This window comes from Stomoxys calcitrans, chromosome 5, assembly GCF_963082655.1.
Source record: "Stomoxys calcitrans chromosome 5, idStoCalc2.1, whole genome shotgun sequence".
Lineage (NCBI taxonomy): Eukaryota > Metazoa > Arthropoda > Insecta > Diptera > Muscidae > Stomoxys > Stomoxys calcitrans.
Window position 1 is genome coordinate 613406 of NC_081556.1, and position 27240 is coordinate 640645.

The 27240-nt window shown below is 39.3% G+C and overlaps 2 protein-coding genes across 4 annotated transcripts in view; both read right to left on the reverse strand.

Moving 5' to 3' along the window:
* Positions 1–1293: 1293 nt before the first annotated feature.
* Positions 1294–11620, reverse strand: LOC106082356 (WD repeat-containing protein 19). Of its 3 annotated transcripts, none has more exons than XM_013244815.2 (12): positions 11448–11620; positions 9696–10232; positions 8912–9634; positions 8605–8848; positions 4667–5032; positions 4025–4601; positions 3678–3960; positions 3445–3619; positions 2537–3364; positions 2225–2480; positions 1700–2069; positions 1294–1636 (listed from the first exon to the last, which is right to left on the reverse strand). In XM_013244815.2, exons 2-12 carry the CDS (start codon positions 9911–9913, stop codon positions 1531–1533), a joined length of 4146 nt encoding a protein of 1381 aa, XP_013100269.2. In that variant the 5' UTR covers positions 9914–10232; positions 11448–11620; the 3' UTR covers positions 1294–1530. The 3 variants fall into 3 exon arrangements, with proteins under 3 accessions (XP_013100269.2, XP_013100268.2, XP_013100270.2); XM_013244814.2 differs by having other exon boundaries at positions 11371–11620; XM_013244816.2 differs by lacking the exon at positions 11448–11620 and adding an exon at positions 10307–11355.
* Positions 11621–13884: 2264 nt separating this feature from the next.
* The window catches only part of LOC106082355 (protein patched), a 32653-nt gene continuing 19297 nt past the window's right edge, over positions 13885–27240 (reverse strand). The window contains exons 2-6 of the mRNA XM_013244813.2: positions 18322–18875; positions 16308–18255; positions 16036–16243; positions 15693–15964; positions 13885–15631 (exon numbers count right to left, since the gene is read on the reverse strand). Of these exons, the coding sequence (XP_013100267.1) occupies positions 14708–15631; positions 15693–15964; positions 16036–16243; positions 16308–18255; positions 18322–18875 (3906 nt within the window). The 3' untranslated portion in view covers positions 13885–14707. The remainder of the gene's footprint in view (positions 15632–15692; positions 15965–16035; positions 16244–16307; positions 18256–18321; positions 18876–27240) is intronic.

Genomic DNA, 27240 nt, shown 5'->3' on the forward strand with positions numbered 1-27240 from the left:
ATCGAATGTTGCAATTATCGATAGTTTGGCAGCTCTAATTAAAATCCCATTAAGGGCGGTATGCACCTTTGGCGAAAATTTCGTTTCTATAAGAAATGCGAAATTGTGGGTTTCGATACCGACAATTTCGCTTGCTCAAATGAAATTTTCTTTGCGTAACAGGGTGACATAATAGGCATTGGAGAATTTTTGCTAACAAATATAAATAAACAATTATATTTTGATCGTTTCATGCTACAAATAAAAATGAATGCTAGCATATATGTACATTATTAAACAAAAATGATTAAGAATCTGGCAGAATAATAAATCGACGATTGTCGCTATAGCACATACAATAAACGAATAATGATAAGCCAAGCGACTCTTTAAAGGGGCACCTAGTGCAAAGACTAGGAATAAACTAAGAAAATTAAAGTGATTTACGGTCGAATATCTTCCATTAGATTTGCGCCCTTATTGTAACTCAAAATCCTTGGAAATTCTATTCAAAACGGACATATTTACCGAATTGTCCAATATCTGTATCCAACGAAAGACTCTTGTAAGTACATTAGGAATCTGATATAAACATTCGCCTCCAAGTTCATGGGGGGCACGCACCCAAAATAAAACCCCGAAAAGGATATGTTCGCCGGTTTGGACAATGAAAACCTCAAAGTTCTTTGGGGGTAGAGACAAATTTTTCAAAAATTTTTGCAAATTTGCACAAATTGTTATTGGTAGTCGTTCGCGTGCTTTATTTGCCAACAGAAGAGAGAGAACAAAATGTTGAGAGCTTGGTAATTGAGAGATTGCAAATTTTTACTGGAGATTTTTTTCCCTATAGAAATTTGCAGCATCGAACAGCTTTTTTCTGTTTAATTCAAATAAAAAGCAAAAGAGAGTAAAGGTTCTGACCTAACTCTCCTGCAAACTGGTCTTTGTTGTATCTGAAATGGAACCTTTAAGGTAAAATATTTTAAGAATCTTTTTTCAATTTTAGGGTGTAGTGAGGCGCGCTGGTTCAGCTAGTATTTCGATTAATTTTGTTATATATCGAAGGCTTTAATACAAAAAGGGCCTAACTCATTTCTTTTTTTTCAAAATGACTTTTTTTTTGTTTATTCTGGAAGACAAATATCAGATGCACGCACCTTCCCTCAAAATTTCAGCTGAATACAATTGCAAAAATAGATTTATAAAGATTTCAAAAAAGGCTTGAGTTAAGTTTTTTCCTCCTCGTGTAAAGCAACAAAAAATTGAGTTAGGCCTTTTTTATGTTAAAGTACCTTATTGAAACAGATATTGATATTAAGTTATTCTTATTACAATTTAATAAATATATGTACACGACATTCTTACATCAAATATACGTATTTTTTGGCTTTGTCAATATCTCAGCCTTAATAAATGTTTCAAAGTGCATTCATGCTTATTAAATCATAATTAAGCTCTCAAGTTAAGAATTATTAATCTCAATTAAATGATTAGAAACTTTCCTTTCTATTGTTTCCAGGGCATAGTGCTATGCAGATTGACTACTAACTACTAAGAGGATGATAAAATATACGGTCGAATGTCTTCCACGTCCAAGAGTTTTTCGGGTGCAACATTTTCTTCGCACATCGGGCATTCATTAAGCTCAGACAAAATGCTGAAATGGTAGTATAAAAAAAAATATTTTGGCATGCCCAGAGAAATAATGGACAACACTTACTTTTCCATTTCAGCACGAAAACATGGAAAATCGCACGATGGGCAAGAGGTCATATGATGTTTAATTATATGTTGTCCAGTCGCAATGCAGATGGGCAAAGTTGTCTTGCAGCTATAGCAAGTTACTTCCATGTTAGGAAGATTCGCGTCACAAATCGGACACTCCATAGTCTCATCATCGATTTCGTCGCGTAAATTTTTAACACCCTTCGGAGCTTTGCGGACGATGGATTCAATTTTCTTTGAATACCGGGGATCGAGATTGTTTCTGTATTCCGGTCTCATCAACATGGATGCATAGATGAAAGCTGATTTTTTCAAACCAGAACGATGACATTCAATGACAGTCGATGTAATTATGGGAATAACATCTAAAAATATATAACACACACACACACATCCACCAGAATTTTGCAGCGAGAAAATGCAGAGGAATGATGACTTTAATATTTATTTACATGTAAGAAAGTATTTTCGTTTTTCGGCCTATTATGGAGTTTGGGAGTTTTCTTCCTAAGATACTTACGCAGTGGAAACTGAGATATGTTACCGGCTACTTGTACTAATAATTTGGCGGCCAGAAGGTGATTTCCCAATTTCACGTGAACCCGAACTAACGAATAACGATGTAATAAAATTAAGTTGTGTCGCATTTCGGCTGTAACAGAGAGATTGTTGCGTCTCAACTCCTGATACATAGAAAATAGTAGGTCTCTTGCAGACTTATAATTTCCCGATAGCTGCTCTTGGTTAGCAATTATTACGGCCGTCTTTGCAGCATCCTAAATTATCACGTTCATAAATAGAAATGGATAAGCTAGCTGAAATTTGCTTTTACCTTATAGTGTCGCCTAGCCATATACAGCCTGAACAAATATCTGGGGTCTTTGGGGGAACCATCCACTTCGCCAAGCAAAAATTCTATCAACTGCGTGGAAAGCTGTTCGTTATTCGATGTTGCAACACAGTCAATGGCCATTGATAAAGCCTGCGACTCGTCGTTTGTAAATGCGGATGCTTTTAACAGAAACCTTAAAGCTTTTGTGAACTCGCGAGCCAGAAAGTAATATTTCCCAGCCAACAGTGTATATTTCTCGCCTTCAAAGTAATGAGCAAGTGCCAAGTAATCACTCGATTTGCCATTCTCGTATCTTTCGAGTAACTCGCCATGCCTCTTAAGTTTGTTGTGCCGCTGAGCCAAAGAAAATGCTTCCTGAACGCACCCGCAGAGGACGAGAAACTGCAAGGCCTGATCTATGTCGCCTATTTTTTGGTAGAATTTGGCTAGCAGCTTTGCACTCTCCGACGATCTTGACTCTAGCACAATTTCCGAAGCTGAATGGGGGTCGGAAAGGTGATCCAAGTATATTCGTACACAGGCTTCCAAGTCACCTGCCATACGATAACTACCGATTGCCTCCTCAAACTGACCATCTGACTCCTTAGCCTTGGCATAGAGCAGATGCAATTTTTTCGACTTAACATTGGGCAAGATTTGTGAAATCTTATTCCACATTTTTAGAGAAATGTAGCGGGAACAGGCCTCATCGTAATATTCACCGCGCTCATATAGACCAGCAGCCTCGGTGGTATGACCCACGGTGCTTAAAAGCTCTGCACAATCAAACAGAAGCTGTTTGTCATTTAACTCAACAGCATATTGGATCTAACATAATGGACACATAGGTTGGAGTTTGTTAATCTGTTTGAAGAATAAAATTGCATTCGAACGCTGTGTGTACTTACGCCCCTTCGAAAGTCCCCAGCTCGGATAGATGTTCTCGCTATGCCCATTTTACAAAGACGCACGTGTTCTTCATACTCAGGTGAACTGTTGATTAGTTGTTGAAGTTCCGTATTGTCGATTAAGTCTTCTTTATAGCCCTTCTCATAGTTGTATAGGGCATCAATGTAATTTCCACTGAAAATAAATTTAAAGGTACATGGAGATTTGCCAACATATTTTGTCATGCCCATACCTAAACTCCAACTGTTGAGCATATTCCCTGGCAATAAAAGGAACTTCTTCTGACTCGTATTTGTGGGCTAATAACAACGCCTGCTCCCACTGCAACATATCTCTACATATATCTAAAGCCTCTTTGGTATATGACCCTTTCAAAAAGAATTCTTTGGCTTCCTCGTACTTCTCCAGAAGCATACAACAAAATCCAGTCAATAGATTTATGTCCTCCATATATCGGATGTCCTCTAGTACTCGTACCATGCTCGCGTCACCCACCTGACGGTAGGCTCTAAGTGCTGGATGTAAAAATGAAACATTACTCCACTCAGCTGGCAGTGGTGCAGCGAGAAATATATTTACCCAATGTCGGTTCCAGATCGGATATTGCTTGTTGGGCAAACTCAATCCACGAACCATTTAGATTTATTTTCTCGCAGACCTTAAATGCCTCCGTATATTTTCTTAATTGCAATAAATTTTTCAGGTTACTGTTTTGACTAGCACCCGGCAATACCAGATGTGTGGCCAATGTTTGCGTCCCATACTGACCCCCGTCAATGTGCAAAACCATTTCCCCATCACATAACATCAAAGGAATTTGAGACGCATTGAGCTTAGTCTCTCCTGCTTTAATTGTGTATTTGCCGTAAACGGAATGGCGAACGAAAACGTTTGTCGTGGCTATTTTATCGTTGTAGGTAATGAAATGATTCGATTGTGCCAAATCCCATAGACAAAGATCGCATTTTTTGGGAAAATCCGCTATAATAACTGCTTCCTCCAGCGCTGGCAGGAATACATAACCTTGCGAATGGTCATCGATGAATATCAATTTTGTGCCCTCACAATCGGGAAACATTTTAATAATGCCCATGTTATGCCGATATGTGGTACACACTTCCCACTTTTCCAAAGAGAAATACAGCAAATGTCCTATCTGCAAGGACCAGAGAATACATTGTTTGTTTAAGATGTGCTCATACCATTTCCTCCTATACTTACATCAGTAGCAAAAATCAAATATTCCTGCGTCAATCCGAAGCATGTTATAACGGCATCATTCAAAATGGGCACGGCGTTGGGGAATGTCTGCATAAGTTTATCTTTGACATTGGGGTTGTCACTAACGATAGCCTGAAGTATGAGCTGGGGTGGACATAATACAGCACAATAGTCCGCATTGAGCCTTATGTCCTGTATGGGTTGCGAGAAATCTCTTTCGCTCAGGGGCTCCGGCTTATCGCCCAGAGTTTTTCCCAAATCATAAAACCAGATATGTTTATCTACCCCCGCCGCTAAGTGATATGAACCCAAAGCCAAAAATTGTGGCTCTGTTTCAAGCGGTTGTCGATATGGGATTGATTTTGACTATGAGGAAGGAGAAGCATGTTTTTTTTTTTTAATTTTACAAACATTTTCATTCGGTATACAGAAACTTAAAAGCTGAACTCAAACAAGTAAAATAGGCTTTAAGTTCGGCCGGGCCGAACTTTGGATACCCACCACCTCGGGTATATATGTAAACCTCCTTTCGTCATAATCCGGTAGAAAATGCATAATTTATGCCCCCATTGCAGCTATATCGAATTATGGTCTGATTTGGACCGAATTCGCCACGGACATTGAGTGGTGTAATAAGTACAAGTCACTGTTCAATTTTGCAGAACAAAATATTGGTCTTTTTGGTAGCTATATCCAAATATACACCGATCTGAACCATATACAACACAGACGTCGAAAAGCCTAACATAAGACACTGTGTCAAATTTCAGCGAAATTGGATTATAAATGTGCCTTTTATGGGGACAAGACTTTAAATCAAGAGATCGGTCTATATGGCAACTATATCCAAATCTGAATCGATCTGGGCGAAATTGAAGAGGGATGTGGAAGGGCCTAACACATCTCTCTCTCCCAAATTTCGGCGAAATAGAACAATAAATGCATCTTTTATGGGTCCAATCGAGAGAAATGTCTACATGGCAGCTATATACAAATCTGGACCGATCTGTGACAAATTGCGTAAAGATGTCAAGGGGCCTAGCACAACTCACTGTCCCAAATTTCGGCGACCTCGGACAATAAATGCGCCTTTTATGGGCCCAAAACCTTAAATCGAGGGCTCGGTCTTTATGACAGCTATAACCAAATCTATTCAGGAGCCCAACACAACGCACTCTCCCAAATTTCGGCGATAGCGGACAATAAGTGCACCTTTTATGAACCCAAAACCTTATATCGAGAGATCGGTCTGTTTGTCAGCTATATCCAAATCTGAACCGATCTGAGCCAAATTGGTGAAGGATGTCGAAGGGGCTAACACAACTCACTGTCCCAAATTTTGGCAAAATCGGGCAATAAATGCGCCTTTTATGGGCCCAAGACCTTAAATCGGGAGATCGGTGTATATGGCAGCTATATCCAAATCTTGACCGTTCTAGGCCAAATTGAAAAAGGATGTCGAAGGGCCTAATACAACTCACTGTCTCAAATTTTGGCAAAATCGGACAGAAAATGGGCCTTTTATGGGCCAAAGACCTCAAATCGAGAGACCGGTCTATACGGCAGCTATATTCAAATCTGAAGCGATCAGGGATAAACTGAAGAAGAATATCGAGTAACCTTACACAACTCACTGTCTCAAATTTTGGCAAATTCTGACAATAAATGCGCTTTTTATGGGCCTAAGACCTTATATCGGGAGATCGGTCTATATGGCAGCTATATCCAAGTCTTGACCGATCTGGGCCAAATTGAAGAAGGATGTCAAGTCACTGTCCCAAATTTCAGCAAAATAAGATATTAAATGTGGTTTTTGTGGGTCTAAGACTTTAAATCGGCGGATCGGTCTATATGCGGGCTATATCGAGATATAGTCCGATATAGCCCATTTTCCAACTTAACCTGCTTATGGACAAAAAAAGAATCTTTCAAAGTTTCAGCTCAATATCTCTATTTTCAAAGACTGTAGCGTGATTTCAACAGACAACGGACGGACGGACATAGCTACGTCGTCTTAGATTTTTACGACGATCAAGAATCTACATATACATTATAGGGGCGGAAATGGATATTTCGATGTATTGCATAAGGAATGACAACCCATCGTTCGGTGGTGGATATAAAATGAACAGATCTATAGATCTTTTATTTTGCGCTTATTTTGTTTGGTTACAAAAATTATTTCATTTTGTTTTTTGGATACGTCCAGTAGGTGAAAGCATGTAATCTTTTGCTGGCATCGCAATCTGATGAGGCCTCTGGCAAAGGCCGAAATCGCGACCATTGCAGCCTGCTCACAATATATTTAGCACAATACATTGCTGAGACTTTTTTAAAGGTTTTTGTTGTTTTGCTTTTTACGACGATCAAGAATCTACATATACATTATAGGGGCGGAAATGGATATTTCGATGTATTGCATAAGGAATGACAACCCATCGTTCGGTGGTGGATATAAAATGAACAGATCTATAGATCTTTTATTTTGCGCTTATTTTGTTTGGTTACAAAAATTATTTCATTTTGTTTTTTGGATACGTCCAGTAGGTGAAAGCATGTAATCTTTTGCTGGCATCGCAATCTGATGAGGCCTCTGGCAAAGGCCGAAATCGCGACCATTGCAGCCTGCTCACAATATATTTAGCACAATACATTGCTGAGACTTTTTTAAAGGTTTTTGTTGTTTTGCTTTTCAATTTTTTCTATTTGATATTGGACTAAGCTGGATGTTATCCAAAAACAAAATAAAATCTGTAGATCTAATTCGTCATCAGAGCCATACTGACATGAAAAGAGCAGTATGGCTGGGTTGTAGTTTTCTTTTCTTATGCCCGTGAGAAATGAGAAAAGCCTGACGAGGAAATTTAACCTAAACACAAAATTTAAGTAAAATGTTCTCTAAGCACAAATTAGGCAAAATGTTTCCCAAACACAAAATTCTTTTAATTTTCTCTAGTCAAATTTTCTTGAAAGTTTTTCTAAAGACAAAATTGTAATGAAATTTCTCTTAAGTAAAAATGTCAACCAAATTTTCTCTAAAACAAAAAGTCAATGAAATTTTTTTCTAAAGACAAACTGTCAATGAAATTTGTTCTAAAAAAACCAAATTTTTTCTATGGAGCTTTTATAACTCACTGTTCCAAGTTTCATCGAAATCAGGCAAAAATTCCGCTGTTATGAGCTTAATAATCGATCTATATGGTGGGTAAACTACTTACGTCTGTATGTCGCTATATTTAAATATGATTCGATATTATATCGGTTCGAATATCGGAGGTCAAGTACAACTCACTGTTTCAAATTAAATGGGAATCGGGCAATAAATTCCGATTTTATGAGCTTAAGAATCGGAATTGGCAGATCTCATCATCCAAATATTGCCCGACTTAATCCCTTTCAAGAACTTGACCAGGATCTGTGCCAAATTCAAACTCAATATCTCAATTTTGAAAGGCCGTAGCGTGACCAAAACTAACGGAAGGCCAGACAGACGAACGGATAGTCACACGAACATTGTTAGATCATCTTAAATCCAAACCTCCGTTAGAATAGCGCGTCTTGCAATTTGCAATTTTTGCCCATGAACACTCCACTAAGGAACAGGGGCAAACTTCTCACTGGGTGCAGTCTGATTCAAGTTTTGGCTCAATGATAAGGGGCCTCCTTTTTAAAGCCGAATCCAAACGGCGTGCCGCAGTGCGACCCCTCTGGAGAGAAGTTTTACATGGCATAGTACCTCAGAAATGTTGCCAGCATTAGGAGGGGAAAACCAACGCTGAAATTTTTTTTTTTGTGGTTTCGCCTGGATTCGAACCCAGACGTTCAGCGTCATAGGCGCACATGCTAACCTTTGCGCTACGGTTAGCATGAACATAGCGCGTCTTACACAGGCCAAATCGAACATAGAGTGTAAAGATAAATGGTGAATTGCTACATACCTTTTCTGGAGAATAAACATAAATAGAGACTTCGGCAAGACTACTCAAAATCGCAATCCTTGGAGCCGAAACCGCATATACTCGAGGTAGAAGAGTAACATAAATATATACGGAGCCTGTCATCGTTGTTATAGAAAGAAGTTGACCGTCGGCAGACCAGTCAATCATTTGTACGCCCGTGTGATCAGGAACGGTGATGATTTTTTCAGTTTCATGAAGATTTGTAATAGAGTGGATTTTAATGCTAGATAGAGAGATTGAAGTCATTTTATTTCATTTAATAAGCCAAAGCCATTCGAGTATTTACTTATCATCTCCACAAGAGGCAACGATTTCCAAAGCTGGACTGTAAGCGAGACCCGTTAGCAATTCTTTGTGATTTTTTACTTGCCACAACTCCTGTCCTATGTCCTTGGGGTGTGTACTTATTGCAACCACATGGCCATTTGAAAACCCCAATAGGATATAACCGTCTCCAAACCACTTGTGCTGCAGTAAGGACCCATATCGACTTTGGAAACCAAGTTCAGTTGGAGCGTCGGGTTCTGGCAAGTAATATAGGTAGAGTGTCCTTTTACCAATAATCATACTGATGGCATTGTCGCCATTTATACGGTCGTCATTTGCCATCTCAGCAAAATACATATCACTGGGCACGTCCCGAAGTTGAACTACACGCACCGAATCGCCTTCTTCGTTACTCAGTGAAAATGTTTTATCGTCTGAACCCAGCGCCAGTATGTTTTGGGCCGACCATGCGCCGCAGCTAATTCGTTTTGAATGCTTCCCCAAAACGGGTATCCGCTTTCCTGTTCTATGATTATATATAGCCAAATTTCCTCGGGCAGTTCCCACCGCCATTATTTGCTCTTGTTTCGACCATATAACGCAGGACAATGGATCTCGAAGACCAGACTCAACCGACGTTTTTTGCAATGTAATTGAATTCCATAATGTTATTGTGGGCGAAGAAGCAGTAATTATGCCTAATATCTCGCCATCATTATCCCAAGCAAATCCCGAGCATAGTCTAAAATTGTTTGTAGAAGAGACTCAGAAAAAATGATTAGTCTATTTTGGTCACAACTTACCCTGGTAAAATGATTCTTTCCAACAATTGACCTTGGCGATTGAATACAGCCACAGTGCCATCGGAGCCAGTTGTGGCCAAGAGAGATCCTTGTGCTTTTTGCCAAATAAAATATACATCGCCTGGTCCATGAGGTTCTTCATATTTGTACAAAACCTTTTCAAACGACATTCTCTCAATCGGCTTCTTTTTGAGCTTTATTATCTTGTCTGATACCATCCCTAAAACGTCAGACTCATCGTCGCTGTGCGTTCATGCATTTCTTTTTAAATGAAAACTTTGCCCATTCTATGCATGTTTCCGTCCCCATGGCAACTAATGTTACCCTTATTAGCATTGTTGTCCAACCATATGCCAAGTTCACGCAATCCCTGTAGACTTTCATATGTCTGTATACGTATATATCGGGATTTTCAATATTTTCATTCTCATATGGTTTCGCTAATGTTATTTCTCTCCTTTTTTCAAAATCCTATCGCACAAATTGTTATTTATTTGACCGCTTCTCAATTCAGTTTATCAGCATTGCTACGTAGTGCTGCAAAAAAGAATGCAAACATTCAATATTAATTTATTGAATTTTAACTTAATTTAAATCGCAATTTAACCTACAACCTAAGGGATGGTATTCACGAAAAACCTCTTATTCGTACTTAAAAGGAGAGACCACCGTAGCTCAGAGGTTGGCACGTTCGCCTTTCATAGCGGGAAGAAGAATAAGGCGAGGAATAAGGAGTTTAACGTGAAAGTCAAATGTGAAGAATTCCGACCACAATATATTTAAAATACTTGGTAACACCATGGCAGGCGTAGAAGCAAGGTCCTCAAGTTGCTTGCCGGCAGCACTGAAAAATAACCTTGTTGACTACAATATATTCAATACAGTTATTTCAGCTAAGCGACACGCCGTGGAATTATATTCAGATCTTTTAGAACACTGGCCTAGGTATTGCGACGGGCTGTCTCCTCAGTTCTCATGTGGACCATTTCAATCAGGAGACAAAGATCCTAAGCGTGCGAAGGCTGTTTAGGCAGCATCTACTAGACTGCTATCGTAGAAACAGTCGCGATCACCACCTTGTGGATAGGCATCTATCGCCCAGAGATATCAGGGTGGATCTACATGATGTAGAGTGCAAGGTTCAGCGCTACAGGAGAAAACCTTTAGATCAGACGGCGCTTCAAGCGGGTCTAGATAGCATTCACGCAGACACGGTAACAGAAGTGGTGAATTGTTACCGAGTGAAAGTAGTCCTTGGAGATCGATCGTCAGCCATTGCAATTGACGAAGTTAGCCTCCCTCGGCAAATTGGAGTAGTTCTGGCTCAATTGCGATCCGGCAGATGCTGCCGCCTCCACTTCTACACAGCTAGGATTGATGACAGCGTATTAGATATATGTGGTGATTGTAACCAGGACACACGTCAACTGTATGATTGCCCAAATTTTGTCGCATATTTGCTATGTCTAGATACTTAACAGAACCAAGCAGACGAATGGATGAGACGCAACGCACTGCTACAATACAAACCGCGGAAGAAGTCTTCGCCAGAATTCGAACCTCCGCTAACCTCTGCATCACGGTGCAGGTGACAGCACTCATTGATATATGAGAAGTTTGCACCTGTTGCTTAATGGAATGTTCATGTGCAAGTTTTATAATCATAGCATCATACCATGGTCTGTCTTTCTGGGCTCTATAAGGCAATGGACTATCGATCTTTAGTTGAAAACATTAAGCGGGCAATATCACCTTTAGCCAATACCATCTCCAACTGTTGATATCTCGGCAGCTTGGAAATTGGTAAGGGCACTATGCCATGAGATTAACAAATTTGGTAACGATTTAACAATAAGATTTTAAAAATCAAGTTAAAGTTTATTTATTTCTAAAACCACTTTGACATTTGAAGTTATGGCATTTGCCAGTCAAGGTAGTTTCGTTGGGGGTTGAATTTTGTTGTTGCGCTGATGACTCTACCTCTTCATTAGGGTTGTTTTATTTAACAGGCTAGCGGGTTTGCTAGCTTAAGGTAGGTGTTAAGATCGTTCACAAAACCTAGTTTCCTTTATTGTAGAAATCCTCCAAAAAGTTTTTTTCTTTGCAATAAAAAGACATACTGGCAATACTCCCATCATCCGTTTTATTTAACGTGTTAGCGGGTTTGCTAGCTTAAGGTAGGTGTTAAGATCGTTCACAAAACCTAGTTTCCTTTATTGTAGAAATCCTCCAAAAAGTTTTTTTCTTTGCAATAAAAAGACATACAGGCAATACTACCATCATCCGATTCAGATTTTACTAAATTGTACAACGGGCGGTTTTATTTTTTTCCGGTATCCCGTCACTTCAGCCCAGCTGAAGAATTATCTGCCCATGGAATCGGATTTAAAAAGGTGGACTCACGCGAATAGCATTTAACGGCCTACCAGATTTGACGGCATTAAAATGTCAGATTTTTGTTAGCATTCTCTTTGTTGTTATCTTCTTTGTCGCATATTCCTGCTCACATGCGCACATTTTCTGCACACGTATACGCATAAATTGCTTTGTTTGTGCTGAGAAAATGTCGATCATTGATTTCGTTGCTGTTGGCCCAGGATTCACTGAATAAGTTTAAGCCAAGCGATCAGCCGACATATTTTTTTTTACTTTTGTCAGTATTTGACATTGATGACGTCAAGTTGTTCTATTTTTACATTAATTCTTTGTTTACGTTTTCTCCTATATGATGACATTTTCAATCGGCAGATTTGACATTCATAATGATGGTCGTGGGGCCTATCCACTTTTTGTTTACACAAGTGATTTTAAATGGTGGTCTCACGCGAACTGCTTTTAACCGCCGTCCAGGTTTGAAGGTATTAACATGACAGATTTTGTTTGCATTCTCTTTTTTGTTATCGCCTTTCTCGCATATTCTCTGCTCATGAACACACACGTATACACAAATTTATTTGTGTGTGTTGGCAAAACGTCTATCAGCTTGATGATAACATGGCGGTTTTGTGGTTGTTGTACAAATGAGACCACCTTTAACTGTTTCGCCATGCAACTGACCTAACCTTCTATTTGTGAATTCTGAATGCCAAGTACTGCCAAAAATTAAAGAAATCGTATGTCGGCTGATCGCTTGGCTTAACCTTATTCGGTTAATTCTGACGTACTCAAGAATTTGTACAGTATTTTTCGGAAAGTCGTTCGTTGCTAAGTAAAAGAGAGTGTGAGAACGAAAAACATTTGGAATTTTGGAAATGAAAGGTTGCAAATTTCTTGTTGTTTTTCCCCGCAGATGTTTCTTGTTCTTTTGCAAATTTTTAGTGGCAAATTGTTACTGGATAAGTACGCAAACAGCGCTGTAATATGCAGCGATCGGTAAACAAAACACAGCTGTATTTATCCGGACGTTAAGTCACTAAAGGCTCTGTTACAGTGCATGTTATTGTCTTATGACATGTCACTTTATGTGTATGCAGTTGTTGGTTAGTCTACGGTTTTGCGTTTAAGGGTTGGTATTCTATTCTGCTTTCGGAATAGCCGCTGAAACTTGTAATTGTTTGTTAGCGAAATTTGACAGAATTCAAATCAAATCAAATCTGCATTTATTGTTTTTTCTATTTTATATATTTTTTCTCAAATAAATAAAGAAATACAAACTATTGAAACCAATGAAACAAACTAAAATAATGCCGGCAATTGTTTCAAGTGTTGCCACTCTAGTGGTTTTTTGCTATTTTCCTCAATAAAAACAGAGTACTACTTTTTCGCCGTTTTTCAGCCAATGTTTCGCCGACGTTTTTTTATATGGAGTTTGACAGCATTCCGCTCGAAAAGCAGAACAGAATACTCAGCTTAACTTCTCAAAAAAGTTCGTTGCTTAAGTCTTCCGTTTGCTGATCGCCCTATCTATCAAGCAAAGCAAAACTTGTAAAATCGATCCAAAATCTTGCAAGGTTGTGTTCAGGCCGAGTGAACTAAGGAAATGGGGAGTTAACCCAAGTATAATCACTGGGTGTACATGGCTCATTGATACGTGAGAAGTTTGTTCCTGTTTCTTAATGGAATGTTGTTTGTGGGCAAATTTGCCGTTGCAAACCCTTCTAAATAGAGCTATTGTAAATAAAGTATAGAAGTTAGTTAAAAATGTGCAAATTTATTTTCATTATACAATTATTATATAATACACATAAAGAGGAAGGAAATGCGATACGTAAATTTACATTTTGTATATAAATAATATTTCTAGGGAACACTTAAACAATAAAACAAACTATATACAATATTTGCGAATGATATATTGGATCGAAGCAAAAAATAAAATGCAATCGTTGGGGATAACAGTACAATATAATTGTACAAAATTTGTACATATGCATAAATACGGGTGTATATATTTGTAGAATACTATCGGGTATTTGATTAAAAATAAACCAACTCTTAAGAGTGGCTTCGTGTGTGTGGGGGCTCTTCGCTATATTAAATTAAATACACGATATGTACAAACGTTTGGGGTTTTAGGCGTAGTAAACTTGATAAAAATGACATTATATAGGAAGCGTAAAAATACCTACATATCTGTACATACTCGATGTTAACCTAAGGTTAGACCGATATTTTCTCGTTAAATGATAAGCTATATTATTTATATAGTAGGAGTTTGAGCAATCAGTGCATTTAATAAAACAGCGTCGTCGCCGCCATAATCAATTTGACCGCAATCGGTGCCTTCGTGTCGTCACTGTATATATATATATATATAAAATCCATTCGCTTGCACATGCATGCGCCTTTTTTTGGCTTAATGTCAGGTTCAGGTCTATCTAAATATGAGCATTGGACATTGGCTATAGTTTCTATGTGTTTTGTGTTATTCGATTGATATTTACATGTGGAGTGTGTAATAATGTACAGTGGTATTGTTTAAATAAATAATTTAAAATTATCTAATTGGCGGGACAGAGGTGTGTTGGGATGAGGGAATCACTGTAGGGGCGGGCGGTGGTGGTTCCTTATTGCTATGATGTGAAGTTGTAGCTGCGTACTGCTCTACCAGGCGTTACCAATTCTACTTTAATGTTCGCTGTGGCCGTCACTTTCGTGGTGTTTGTGTCAGAGTGGTGTGTCTCGACGGTAACTTCCGGTTGTACAACAATGCTCTGCAGCTCGGGCGGAAAGTTGTTCATGCCATCGTTGATGTTATTTACATTTGCAGTATGCGAACGATGAGAGCCGTCCGATGCAGCACTTGAGCATCGCCTTGATGAGGCTGGTGGCGGCGGTGGTGGTTGATGGTTGTGGTGGTAATGAGGTGGTGGTGTAGGATGTGTGGGATAATTCTGTTGCTGGTTATAATAGTGGCGAGCAGATTGCGATGGCTGTTGGCGCATAAAGTTCGGTGGTGGGGGCGTATGACGGCCATAATTGAGATTGTTGCCATAATGTCCTGGCATGCCTCCTGCCCATTCATTGTTTGTCTGTATCGACGAATTGGAAGATTTCCATGAGGGTGGTTCTTCAGTTATTGTTGTCAGTGAGGGGTCGTTGATATCTTTGTGAAGATAGTGTTGTTTCGCACACGAACGTGACGATGATCGAGATGACGAACCCATTGCAATGTTCTTATTTAGACGTTTATTGCTTCGTGTCATTTGTGGCGATGGGGTGGATATACGGTCTGGATGTTCTAGCGGCACCAATTCAGCTTCAGGTCCGATCATACTCAATATGATGGGAAACACTATCAAGCTATTGAAGGCTCCTACACACAATACCGCCAACAGCAGCCAAAAGAAGTGGCGGATGACAAATTCAAAGGGTGAGGTCGACAGCATAAACACGGCTAGTGTTGACGTAAGTATTCCGTGTGTAAGTGGTCCCAGAGTGACTTGCATTGAGAGTAATATTCGTCGTTCCCGATTACCAACTGAGGTCATAAAACCCTGAAACAAAAATACAAAAATATAAACATGACGAATCGCTTGCAGTGAGTGGGAGACGTACCAGTGTTATGTGCACAGTAAAGCATAGTATCATGCCCACGCTTAAGATAAGGATAACTGCCGGCAGCGCGGATAATTTAATTCCCAACAAGGTCATGGCCCCAAATATCTGGGCCAATGAAGCCGAAACACTAAATATGACCAAAACTGCGGCCCACATTGACAGCAGTAGTATGGACACAAGTATAAAAGCCGCAACAACACAGCAACCTAAGATCATGGCCAATGATGATCGTAGTGTCATATATTGTTCCCAAAAGATGAAAGGAATTCCTGAAAGAAATCATAGATGGCCATGAATTTTACCATTTCCACACTCAGGAGGCATTATTCTGCCGACCTACCTGATGGATAGTTGGGAAGACCCCGCGCCTCAAAGCGAATACTCAGATCCCTTATATGACTGATTAGAGATTTTATTTCTGAGGTGTCAGTCAGGCCATGTAGGTAGAACGGCAGCTGTGAGTAAACTAAAGGCAAGGATTTTGGAATTTTCAAATCGTATTCTGTAGGCACATGATAGTATTGCCGCGGTTCAGGATGTAATTTGGCCTAAAAAGAGATTTAGGTGTTAGTCAAGTTGGTGCTTACAGCGGCGGAAGTGCGATGCACTTACCTGGGAGGCACCGTAAGCAAATACATCGTTCGTTGCCCAGGCCGATAGATAGTTGTAGAATGCTCTGGGATTTATTATGCCCTCGTTGTCGACTAGACGATGCTGCAGCAGAATACTCTTTTTCACCGGATTGTCTACGTTGCCCGTCTGAACTAGCAGCTTGTACGCTAATATAGCTTCACTACTCGCATTTGCATGCCATCCTTCTGCGTTGATGCAGCCATCTTTATACTCACGATCGAAAATTGTTTGTAAGTTCCTTAGCCAATCGCGGAACAAGGATAACCAAAAATCGGGCAAACCGCCGTTGTCATTTTTAATTACGTGCGGCACTCGAACAAAAGCTTCGTGGTACTCATGCAGAAGGCGTTGCTTGTTGGGGTACTCAAAATTGCCTTGGGTCACTGCGTACATGCTGTAGAAGCCAAACATCGATGTCTGGGCATTTAGGAACTTGTACTCATTGGTTTCCTTGGGTACCAGGTCGATCAAATCCAAGCCATCTTGAAGTTTTGTCGAGACATACAAGCTGAATATGATGGTTCCAACAAACGACATAACAACAATAAATTTAACCCAGCTCTTCATGAGGAATGGCGTATAATATTTCGTAGCAAATGCTGCCAAAGAAAATGATGGAAGACGCTTTTCCGCAGAACACGAGAGCAGGGCTTCTTCCTGTGCACTTGTGCTTGTAGCCGACGATGCTCTTGAGTTGGACATTTTGGACGTTGCAGTTGCCGAATTCTGTAGCCTGTTGTTAATGCCGACCCCCCTCATTGAATTGTTGTTTATATGTTGCTCGTTACCAATTGGACGCTCCTTCCATATGGGGAAACAACAACAGGATATATCGGCTCTTCCGGCAGTTCTTCTTCGAAGGTCCAAAGAAATCATGGCAGGAAATACCAACAAGGCAGCGGCCAAATTAAAGCACATAACAATCGCAGCCTGGAGGCAGAAAACTTTCAGCGCGGGCACCGGTATAAAGGCAGCAGCGAAAAATGCTCCTGTCGTTGCACTTGCACTGAACAAAATACTGGGTCCAACTTTTTTCAGAATGTATTTGGTTTGTTCCTTTCGACTGCTCTCGGCATAAGCGGCCGTTAGCATGAAAATGTGATCCACTCCAAGACCTAAGGCTAAAAAGGGCACCACCTGTGTACTGGCTGCATTGAAAACAATACCCAGTATTGCGCACAAACCCAGGCCAGCCGCAGTGGAAAATCCAATCAGCAATACTCCAGCCACCCCCACACTGGACTGACCTTTCACGGGGTCTCGCCAACGAATCAATGTGCAGAATGCATAACTGACGGTAGCGATCACACCAATCAGAATACTCAAGGGTTTCGGGTTAGAGAATTTTTCCAAAATGTCATCCAGAGTGGCTGACGAGAACACATACACTTCGTACTTCTTCGACATTCCCGGGCTGCTCATTATGTTTTCCACCTCCTTTGAAAAATTTCTTTGCCAAGCATTCAACACCTCGGCTGCCTTCTCCGGTGTCCAGCTTATGTGGTGGACTTTGTAGTTTTCATTCCAGAAATCGTACATTTCCTTTTCAGTCATCAACTGCACTACAGTTTGCACACCCTTGGCCTTTTTCAAATGCCCGGTGCGATTGCGCTGAACTCCACCCACGATCAACTCTTCCGGCCAATGCATATATTTGGCAGCGAAGCCATAACATCCACCCGTCAAAATACCGCCCACATCCAAGGGAAAATCGCTATTCTTGTTCGGTGCTGTTTCCGGACATTCAGGATCCTTTGGATTCAGACAGGGTTTTTCAGTGTAGCCCGAAGTGATTGCCGCACGTTTCATGTACTGCTCGATGGTGCCAAAATCGAAGGGTATCTTTTGGTCGTTCATTTGTTTCTTCATTGACTGCATGAGTTGTGAGGGGTTCAGGGAACTCCACGTAATACGTTTGTCCATGCCTCTGAAAAGAAACGAAAAACAAAGGAGTTATAAGCATGCATCTGCATGTTAATTGGCATGTACTTACGGTATTTGGACAGGAAATTCGGGGCCCAACAATTGACTCCCCTCCCAGAAGCAATCCAAAGGTGTTATTATCGAACATGGTATCAAGTGTTTGAAAATCTGTTCTATGTAGTAGGGCCCTTCAAAGCTAGGCGTCGTCGGCGAGTTGCACATATCCCTCAGACTCCAGTCGGTATCAAACATGTGTATCTTGACGGCAGTCGCTTTCTTCAGCACCTCCAGATGCGTCAGCAGCGCCTGCGGATGCAGCACGGATGCATTGGGATCATGCCCCGTTTGTATCAACAACTGATGCGTCGAGCTTTCCGTTTCTCCAATTGTCTTCTGTGTGTAGGCCAGCTCTGTCTCCAAACGACCACCCTCCTGTATCCACAACTGATGCACTTTTGAATGAATTTGAACGCTTTTGAGGCCAACGCAGAACGTGCTTAATACTAGAATGGCTACGAACAGAACTTTGCCGGCATGCTTTTGTACTGAACATCCCAATGACTCGAGGTGTGATTGGAATACTGAGCGCAGGTATATTGACGTACGATTGCCGCGAGCTTTACCCTGAAAACAAAGCAAAATAAAACTCTATGAATTTCAATGTGACTCCATAAATGTTATGGGTGAAATTATGCATTGTGTACATCAGACATACAGTTCGTACAGTATGCCCTTGATAAGATTTGTATATCTACACACAAGTTTTGTCTAAGCTTTGCCTTGCATCGGCAGACATTGCAAATAAGGACAACAATAAGAACACAAGACAAACCCAACAGCCTACATAATATCATACGGAAAAAAAAACCGGGGTGCAAAACCCCTATAATAGCCATATGAAAGCTTTTTATGAAAATCGAATATGTTACAAAACTAGCAACGACTTCAAGGTTCGAATGTGAGTGAAACACTTTTATTGTTTAGTAATGATAGATAGGTAGTAGTTGTGACATTTTCCTATTCTGAGTACTAAGGAACAGTATTTGAATAATGGGCCAATGCAGTTTTGGTATTTTCAACATACCTAAAGATCTATTTGGCAAAATGGTTTAGTGCCATACCTACTTATTCTTGGCATTTGCCTAAACAATAATCGTTAGAATAAATCCTTACTGGGAAATTACCTTAAAATTAGATGGAAAATACTCTAGAGTTCTTCTAAAAAGAATGTGCGCGCTGCTCGGAAACATCTAATTGAGACGTCTTTTCCTGCAGTTATTATTGCCGCTGTGTGCAGGTAGAAGTCAGAATCCCTTTGTTGTCTTGTCTTTAGTAAGTTAACTGCAAGGATGGCTTTGTTCGTTAGGCCCTGCTGTGTGTTGCTATTTGTGATTGTTGAACGATCACTTCATTTCTTCTTACAACTTCCCGAAAATTCGCCACGGGAGAGTTCCGAGGTATAAAAGGCTTTGGTGGTGGCCGCGTTGTATAGTTGAAATACTTTATGGCCATTCTCATCACATTATTTTCAACGACATGTTAACACTTTTATGACTCTATCCATACAAAAGACAACGGTCGACCTTCTTTTTCCCTGTGTGATTCCGTGTTCTTCACCAATTTCCAGGGAAACGCTTTCAGGACATGTAGTACGTGAATACGTGTTGCTTGCTGTGAGAAGGGAGTTGAAATCTCTTTGCCTGTTGTACGGAATACGGTTTAAGGACACACACACACACACACACACACATACATGCATATATCCATGGCGTTATACATGCACATTGTTGGGACTGCATATTATGACCGTCCCTCAAATTGTCATAGTGTTGCTGACTACAATAAAAGCTGATAAAAATGTGTACATTAGGGTGAATCAAAAAAAGGTTCGTGCTTATTTCAAATTTCTCGCTAAGATTTCAACATTTATTTCGGATGATTAGGTTAGGGTTAGGTTGAAAAGAGGGTGCATATATTAATCTGCCCCATGCCACTATGATCATACACCAAAGTCAGTAATCGGCTTGTTGTGCGATCTAAGAACTATAAAGTAACCTCTAACAAGAACATTGTAAGTTAGGAATTACGTGCTACTTACAAAATCGTTCATTGTTTTCAATACCGGTATCTGTTAGACGCGAGAGCCGGGCAATGACAAAGGAAATGCTCCAATGTCTCATCATCTCCCCCACATGCCCTACACATGCTATCACTTGCCGCACCGATTTTACATAAGTGAGCTCGTAGTCCTATGTGTCTCGTTATGATACCAATAGCTATACTGACCTCCTTCTTGCTTCCTTTTAGTAATAGCCTCGTCTTCTCACGATCTGGATCCCCCCATAGGATTTTTGCCATCCTGCCGACCGTTTCGCTGTAACAAAATGTTGCATGTGCATTCGTCGCCCACTCCCTTAACTCGGACTGTGTCGACCCGAAAGGCTTCGGGTTAACCAAGTTTATTGACGGCGGTCCTCTGGCCTTCACCGCCAAATCGTATGCCCTTTCATTTCCCCTTACTCCATTATGGCCCTGCACCCAAACGATGTGGATTTTGCTATCCTCAGAGAAGGCGTTAATCTACTTCTTACACTGCAAGACTGTTCGTGACCTTACCATCCTGGTTGTTATGGCCCTTATGGCAATTTTACTGTCGGTAAAGATGTTCACACTCGACGTCCTCGCGTTAGCACCACACCACTTGACGCATTCCGTGATCGCCCGGATCTCCGCCCGCAGGACCGTATTGTGGTCAGGCAGTCTAAAACAGATCTCATAATCTGGGTTCTCAATGTTAACCCCCAGGCCCATTTTGTCCTCTAGCTTTGATCCGTCCCTGTAACGTGATCTTCCAGATGGCAATACTAGGGTTCCGTCAATCCAAGACTGTGCCGTTGGCACCAGTGCCTCGCACTCGACTTCAAGGTTCATCTCAGTATCCGATTGGAAACCTCTTCCCTTCCTTCCAGGTTTCCTATCGTCGCATCGATTATACACCGTTGGTATGAGCTGCTCCATCCTCAATCCTTTCTCCCATCGCCTTAAGTCTCATAGCCGCAGTGGCTGCCTCACGCTTAATCTGTATGTCAATGGGTCGGATATTTCGAATGATTACTAAACAGTGGATACTTCTCTCAAGAATTTGCACCACCAAAAATGCACACGCCACTGATAGATTCGCAAACCCAGGTTCAAGTCCCCCGGCCGGAAAAATATTTTTTCCTATTTTTTCTTTAAACTAATTTGAGAAAATTCGGTGCAATTTTTTTTAGTTATTTCTCATTAAAAAAAAAAAAATTTAAAATGATTTCTAAATGTTTTCATTTTAATTAAATTGAGAAACTTATTGCTGTGCAGTAATGCTTACTGCGTTATTCCATGATTAACAAAATAATGTCGTTAGGCTAGAAGATGCATGGAAGACTACCGATAATAAGATCATAAGTTTAAGTAGAGAGTAATTGGATTTGTTCTGTTGTTCGGCAAATATAGCATTTTTTCAAAATAAAAAAACCTAAAAATTTTCTACCATTAACTTTCTGAATATTTCTGGAACCTCCAGAAATATGCAGAAAATTTGTGCTGCATAAAGCATTTTGAGTCTTGAACAAGGATGAGACAATTATGTGATTGCATGAGAATCCAAAAGAGAAAGAGGAATGGCAGGCTAAAACACAATTTTTATTTATCGTTGATAAAATTTTGTATAGACGAATTTGATTGTTTGCTTAAAACTATGTCAGTTGCGGATCCACCCTAATGTGCAATCGAATATATTCCAAGGCAACATGATTTATTACGAATTGGTAGTTTAGTCGTGCTTAGATGTCCTCCCTCTCCATGCATAGCAATTCCTCATCTCAACATCTCTGATGTGCAGAGTTGTTTCCTAGTTTCAATATTTTTTCTTTTAAGATTACTCCCTGTTTCCAAAGAACAATTTTATCGGCAATTCTAACGAATGAGTGTCTGTGTAATAGCCTTGTAATGGCTATTATGCTTTAATTTCAATAGTGGCTAAAATGCCACCCGTGGACTAAACAAAGGAGTTGACTAACGCAGACTATCTGTACATCTCAATTATCTTCGTTGATCTTGCAAAGTGTAGATAGAATAGCAGAAAACTGGACGAACAAATTGTAATATTTTAAATTCAAAATGAATCAAAATAAAAATCCTAAAATAAAAAAATTATCCACCATCTATGTACGTATATAGGGTGGTTCACGAAAATTAACTTGTTTTAAATGGGTCCCATTACTAAATTAATTGAGTATTCTATTTCGAAGCCTGGCGAGAACATCAAAAAACATTTTCAGCAGTGGTTATTCCGTCCTAATGCTGGTGACATTTTTGAAGTACCATGACATGTAAAAACCTATATCCCAAAAAGTACATAGGATTCACTAATAGAAGGTTATTAGGTCACTTGCGAAAACATAAAGTGGATAGGCCCCATGAACCTTATTAAGGTTGTCAAATCTGCCGATCGAAAATGTCATTAAATAGGAGAAAACGCAATCAAAGAATGAACATAAAAGGAGAACAAGTTGACATCCTCAATGCCAAGTGCTGCCAATAATTAAAAAAATTGTATGTCGGCTGATCGCTTGGCTTAGTCTTATTCAGTGAATCCTGAGAGTTGACGCACTGCGGTACGCCGTTCGGAATCATCAGACCATCAGCGGTGGTTTTCCCCTCCTCACAAGTAGTGGCAGTTGCCCAACAACAAAATATTGAGTGCACTATCTATCAAAATCAGTGATTAGTGCTACTCTCATATGTGTATGTTACTAGTTCGCGCCATTTTCCGTTGTTTGAGTGCTGCGATTTTTTTCTAAAATATTTTAAAGATGTTCTATTCTATCGGATATTCCACAAATAAGTAACAAAACAGTGATGAAAATACAAATATATACATTTGAAGAAGATAAGTTGTAAAACAAAGTTAATTCCTTAACCACTTTGACATTTCAACTTGCGGCATTTGCCACTCAAGGTAGTTTCGTTGGGGGTAGATTTTTGTTTTTGTGCTAATGACGCTTCCTCTTAATTGTACCATGCGATGACTCATGGAGTACATGTGGATTGCATTCTGACAATCCACATTTACAATTTTAATTATTTCAACCCGTTGTTGGCTCGTATATCTTTCAATAGTGAAATGCAAACCTTACTGAGAGAAATGTCAAAAGAGCGGCGAAACTCTGGCGTCGTTTGCTGTCCCTATAGGTCTACTTTTGTAGCGTCCCTGAAAAAGCCCCTGGGTTGCACCAAAACTAGACTCTCCAATACAGAAAACACAACAAATTTGGGATTTTTTTTTTTATTTCTCAACACAATCTCCCATCAGCTCGATACACTTTTTCATGCGATTTTCAATAGTTTCGATACCCTATTTGCAGTAAGAACTGTTTTATAGCTTCTCAAAATAGTCATCAACTGCAACTTCCACCTCTTCATTGGCATTTTTTAAGTTTGGAAACCAAAAATATTCCGAGTGAGCTACATCCGGCGAATAAGGTTCTTGCTGAAGCAATTCGAACTTTAATTCATTGATCTTTGTCAATTTTTTTTTAATATTTACCAATTTTGCCATATCTAAAAATATTTTGAAAGTGACGGCTTGAAATTTAAAACATATGTTTTAGAAGGTTGCAAAAGCGTTTACTTTCATACTACTACCACCATTTACATGTAAGGTGGGTTACTTTTGGGACCTTCTTCGCATGTTCTTGATGGCAAGGGCTTGTGTTACATAGTTAATACCTATATACGTTCTGCCCGTACCTCTGTCGGAAGCACGCTAATTTTCGAGCTATTAAAGTTTCACTGGGAATTGTTCACAAATACTTCTTATTGTGGTAGGTCTGATGGCTTTCATAACATCTTGAACGATGGCTTCCAACGGCTCACATAAGAATGGTCCGAATCAGTATATAGGTTGAAATAGCTGACATACAAAGAGATTTGACTTCTGTAACCTGATATAACTCCATTGGAAACCGCTGGCCGATTTGATTTTTGTGAACCTGGAATGTGCAATTAGCACCCCATTCGAAAAATATGAAGCATTAAGATCCTCGTTATGACTTCTAAAACATCGATACTACGTTTTGAAATCTTCCACAACTGAGGGACCCAGTTCTTAACTGATTTGCTGCCAAGATTGTAGATAGAAAGCATTTAAGGAAATTTAGAAATGCCTTCCATGGTGATATCCTTCACCTTGGAAGGGATTTGTAAATTTTGCTACATCTGCGCAGTTTCGCTAATTGGCGTTTTTCAACGATGTCGTTTTTTCATTAAATCAGTTAACAAAGATTTTTCTTAATATTAGTATTGCAAGTTGTCAGCTGCGTCTTATTCGTCTAGTGTTTTTATTATCGAAGATTCTGTCCACATCTGGTTTCAAATGTCAATTTATTAAATCAATTTGGTAAATCACATCTGCTGAAAAGTAGATTTTTTTTCACTTACCATACTAGGCAGCTAACGGAATGCAATATTCGCTTACACACATGTATGTATGTAGGTACATGCTTCATACTTCACGCATGCACCTAACTACAACAAACTTCGTACATACACACATATGTACCTACATAATATGTAAAATCACATAAAACAAATGACTGTCGATCTGATAAAAAGCATTTCGAATTCGACGTCTTTTTTATTCGAATCGAGTTACGCGAATCAATGCGGCAACATTAAATCTTGGGGAACAGAAAAAAAATCAAAATGAACAAACATAGGGGTGATCTGTATCTGTATTCACGTTTAGGAGGACACCCACGTTGTATGATGGTCCCAAAATACATGCACACACACACAGATACACACCCATCCCATTGAAGCATGTGCGTAGCCATATACATGTTATGCTCGTAAGTATATGTGTGAACATTGGAGTATGGCAACAGCTGCTTGCATGCCGGCTTGTGTTTCTGAACAATTTTTGAGGGTCAGCATTGAAGTAATGGAAAGGCCCTAAGTTGCTGGCAATTCACCAGATTATGTATGTATGTATTTCTTGCATATGTACGGGCATGTCCCAGCAGTTCAAACATCAATCATGACATTGTCTCCAAAGACTTCTTTAAGTAAAAATTTTATTGTCGAGAAATACACTGAAATTTTTTTATTTTCTCTCTCATTGATAATTTAAACATTTTACTATGTAGAGGACATCTAAGCAGACAATGTCGTTCAAACCGTCATCTGAAAAAACTTTGTTTTGTACAGTTTTGCCAATTCGGTGCGGCAAGTGATAACATGTGTAGGACATGTGGGGAAGATGATAAGACGTTGGAGCATTTCATATGTCATTGCCCGGCTTTCGCGGCCAACAGACACCAGTACTTAGGTCGGGACACAATACCAGAGATGAAATAACTTGGGGGCGTGGTAAGGAAAACATTTAGGGATTTGTAAGTAGCACAGAATTCCTTAATTAGATTTTCTTTTTCGAGGTTTCTTTTTAGAATTTAGAGCGCACAACAAGCCGATCACTGGCTTAGGTGTGTGTCCATAGTGCCGTGGGGCACCTTTTTCTTCAACCTAACCTAACCTAATGAAAATTAAATCTAGCTGTACGAAATAACAAAACCAAGAAAAATGCAATCGAATCTGAACTAGTACCAACATTTGACGAGACCAGAACTTTTGTTATTTTGTTTTAAAAAAGTGAAAGCAAATAATAAAGGTAACAAAAACCATTTTTTCCATCAAATCAAATGAGGACCTTAAGAAACTGAAAATGAATTTATGTTCCGATAAGTGCATGCTAATTGTAAGTACAGTGGTTTTGATTTACCTGCCAATCGTTTGTGCGAATTTGTAATAACTGACAAAAATTAAAAAAAAGTGCATTTCTTTCCAATTTTCTACACCAATTACTTTTTTAAGGGCCAATCGTTTGAGTGCGAATTTCATTTGACGACCAACAATATTTGAGAAGATACATTTTATTGACCAGCCACAAAAAATACAAACCAAAATAAGACTTGCTTCAGTTGTCAAATACACATCATACGCATTGAAATTTTTGTGCGGAATAGAAGAAAACTCATATATTCACATAAAAAGCAATAAAAGATGTGACTGGGAATTATAACAGATAACATACACTTTTTGGACTTTAAACACAGTTAAGATAAGGGCGAAAATCGCTCTGCTGACCCAAAAGGAGTGCAAAAGTTGTTTCTGCAGCAAAACGTTTGTATCTAGAAAACAAACTTAAATACCACGTTTTTTATTTATTTAAAATAAGAACAATTCAATTTGGTAGCGTAAGGAATATTGATCACATTTTGGGAGAGCCATACTTATAGACAAAAAAACGTATAAAAAATATTTTAAATTGAATTTTTGGTAAATATACTTTTTATACAGCGGTCAAAAAAAGTATTCATCATTCAATGTTTTTTTTTTAATAAGTCTACAAAAGACAATTGGAATAAAAACATATTAAACTAATGATGCAGTAGTGCTTGTGTGATATATATGTACACAATTTCATTGTTTTTAAAGAAAAAAATAGTATTTATTGGAACAAAAAGGGCCATTTTACAGCTGAACACAAAAAATTAAACAAAAAAAGTATTCATCATTGCAAAAAAACAAAAAAATAAATAACATAATTTAAAAAAATTAATACTTTGTTATTCGACCACCGCGTCTTATAACTTCTTTTAAACGGTTTGACATCGATTGGACTAATTTAGCGGTTATATTTTGGTCTATATTAGTCCATTCCTCCATTATCACCTGTTGCATTTGACTCTTGCTCGAAAAATTGCGCGTTCTCAATTTGCGTTCGAGATGTTCCCAAAGATGTTCAATTGGGTTCAAGTCGGGACTTTGAGGAGGAGTTTTAATGACTTTGGGGCAGTTATACAGCATCCACATCTTGGTATTTAAAGCAGAATGTTTGGGGTCATTATCTTGATAATATTGAAAGTTATTACCAAGCCCAAGTTTTACA

Excerpts from the sequence above, each read along its gene's own strand:
- LOC106082356 (XM_013244815.2), bottom strand. The coding sequence starts at position 9,913 with ATGGTATCAGACAAGATAATAAAGCTCAAAAAGAAGCCGATTGAGAGA. Across the intron at positions 3,961-4,024 it reads CGATCTGGAACCGACATTGG|CACTTAGAGCCTACCGTCAG; the intron begins GTAAATATATTT and ends TTTTACATCCAG. Across the intron at positions 3,620-3,677 it reads GCTCAACAGTTGGAGTTTAG|TGGAAATTACATTGATGCCC; the intron begins GTATGGGCATGA and ends ATTTATTTTCAG.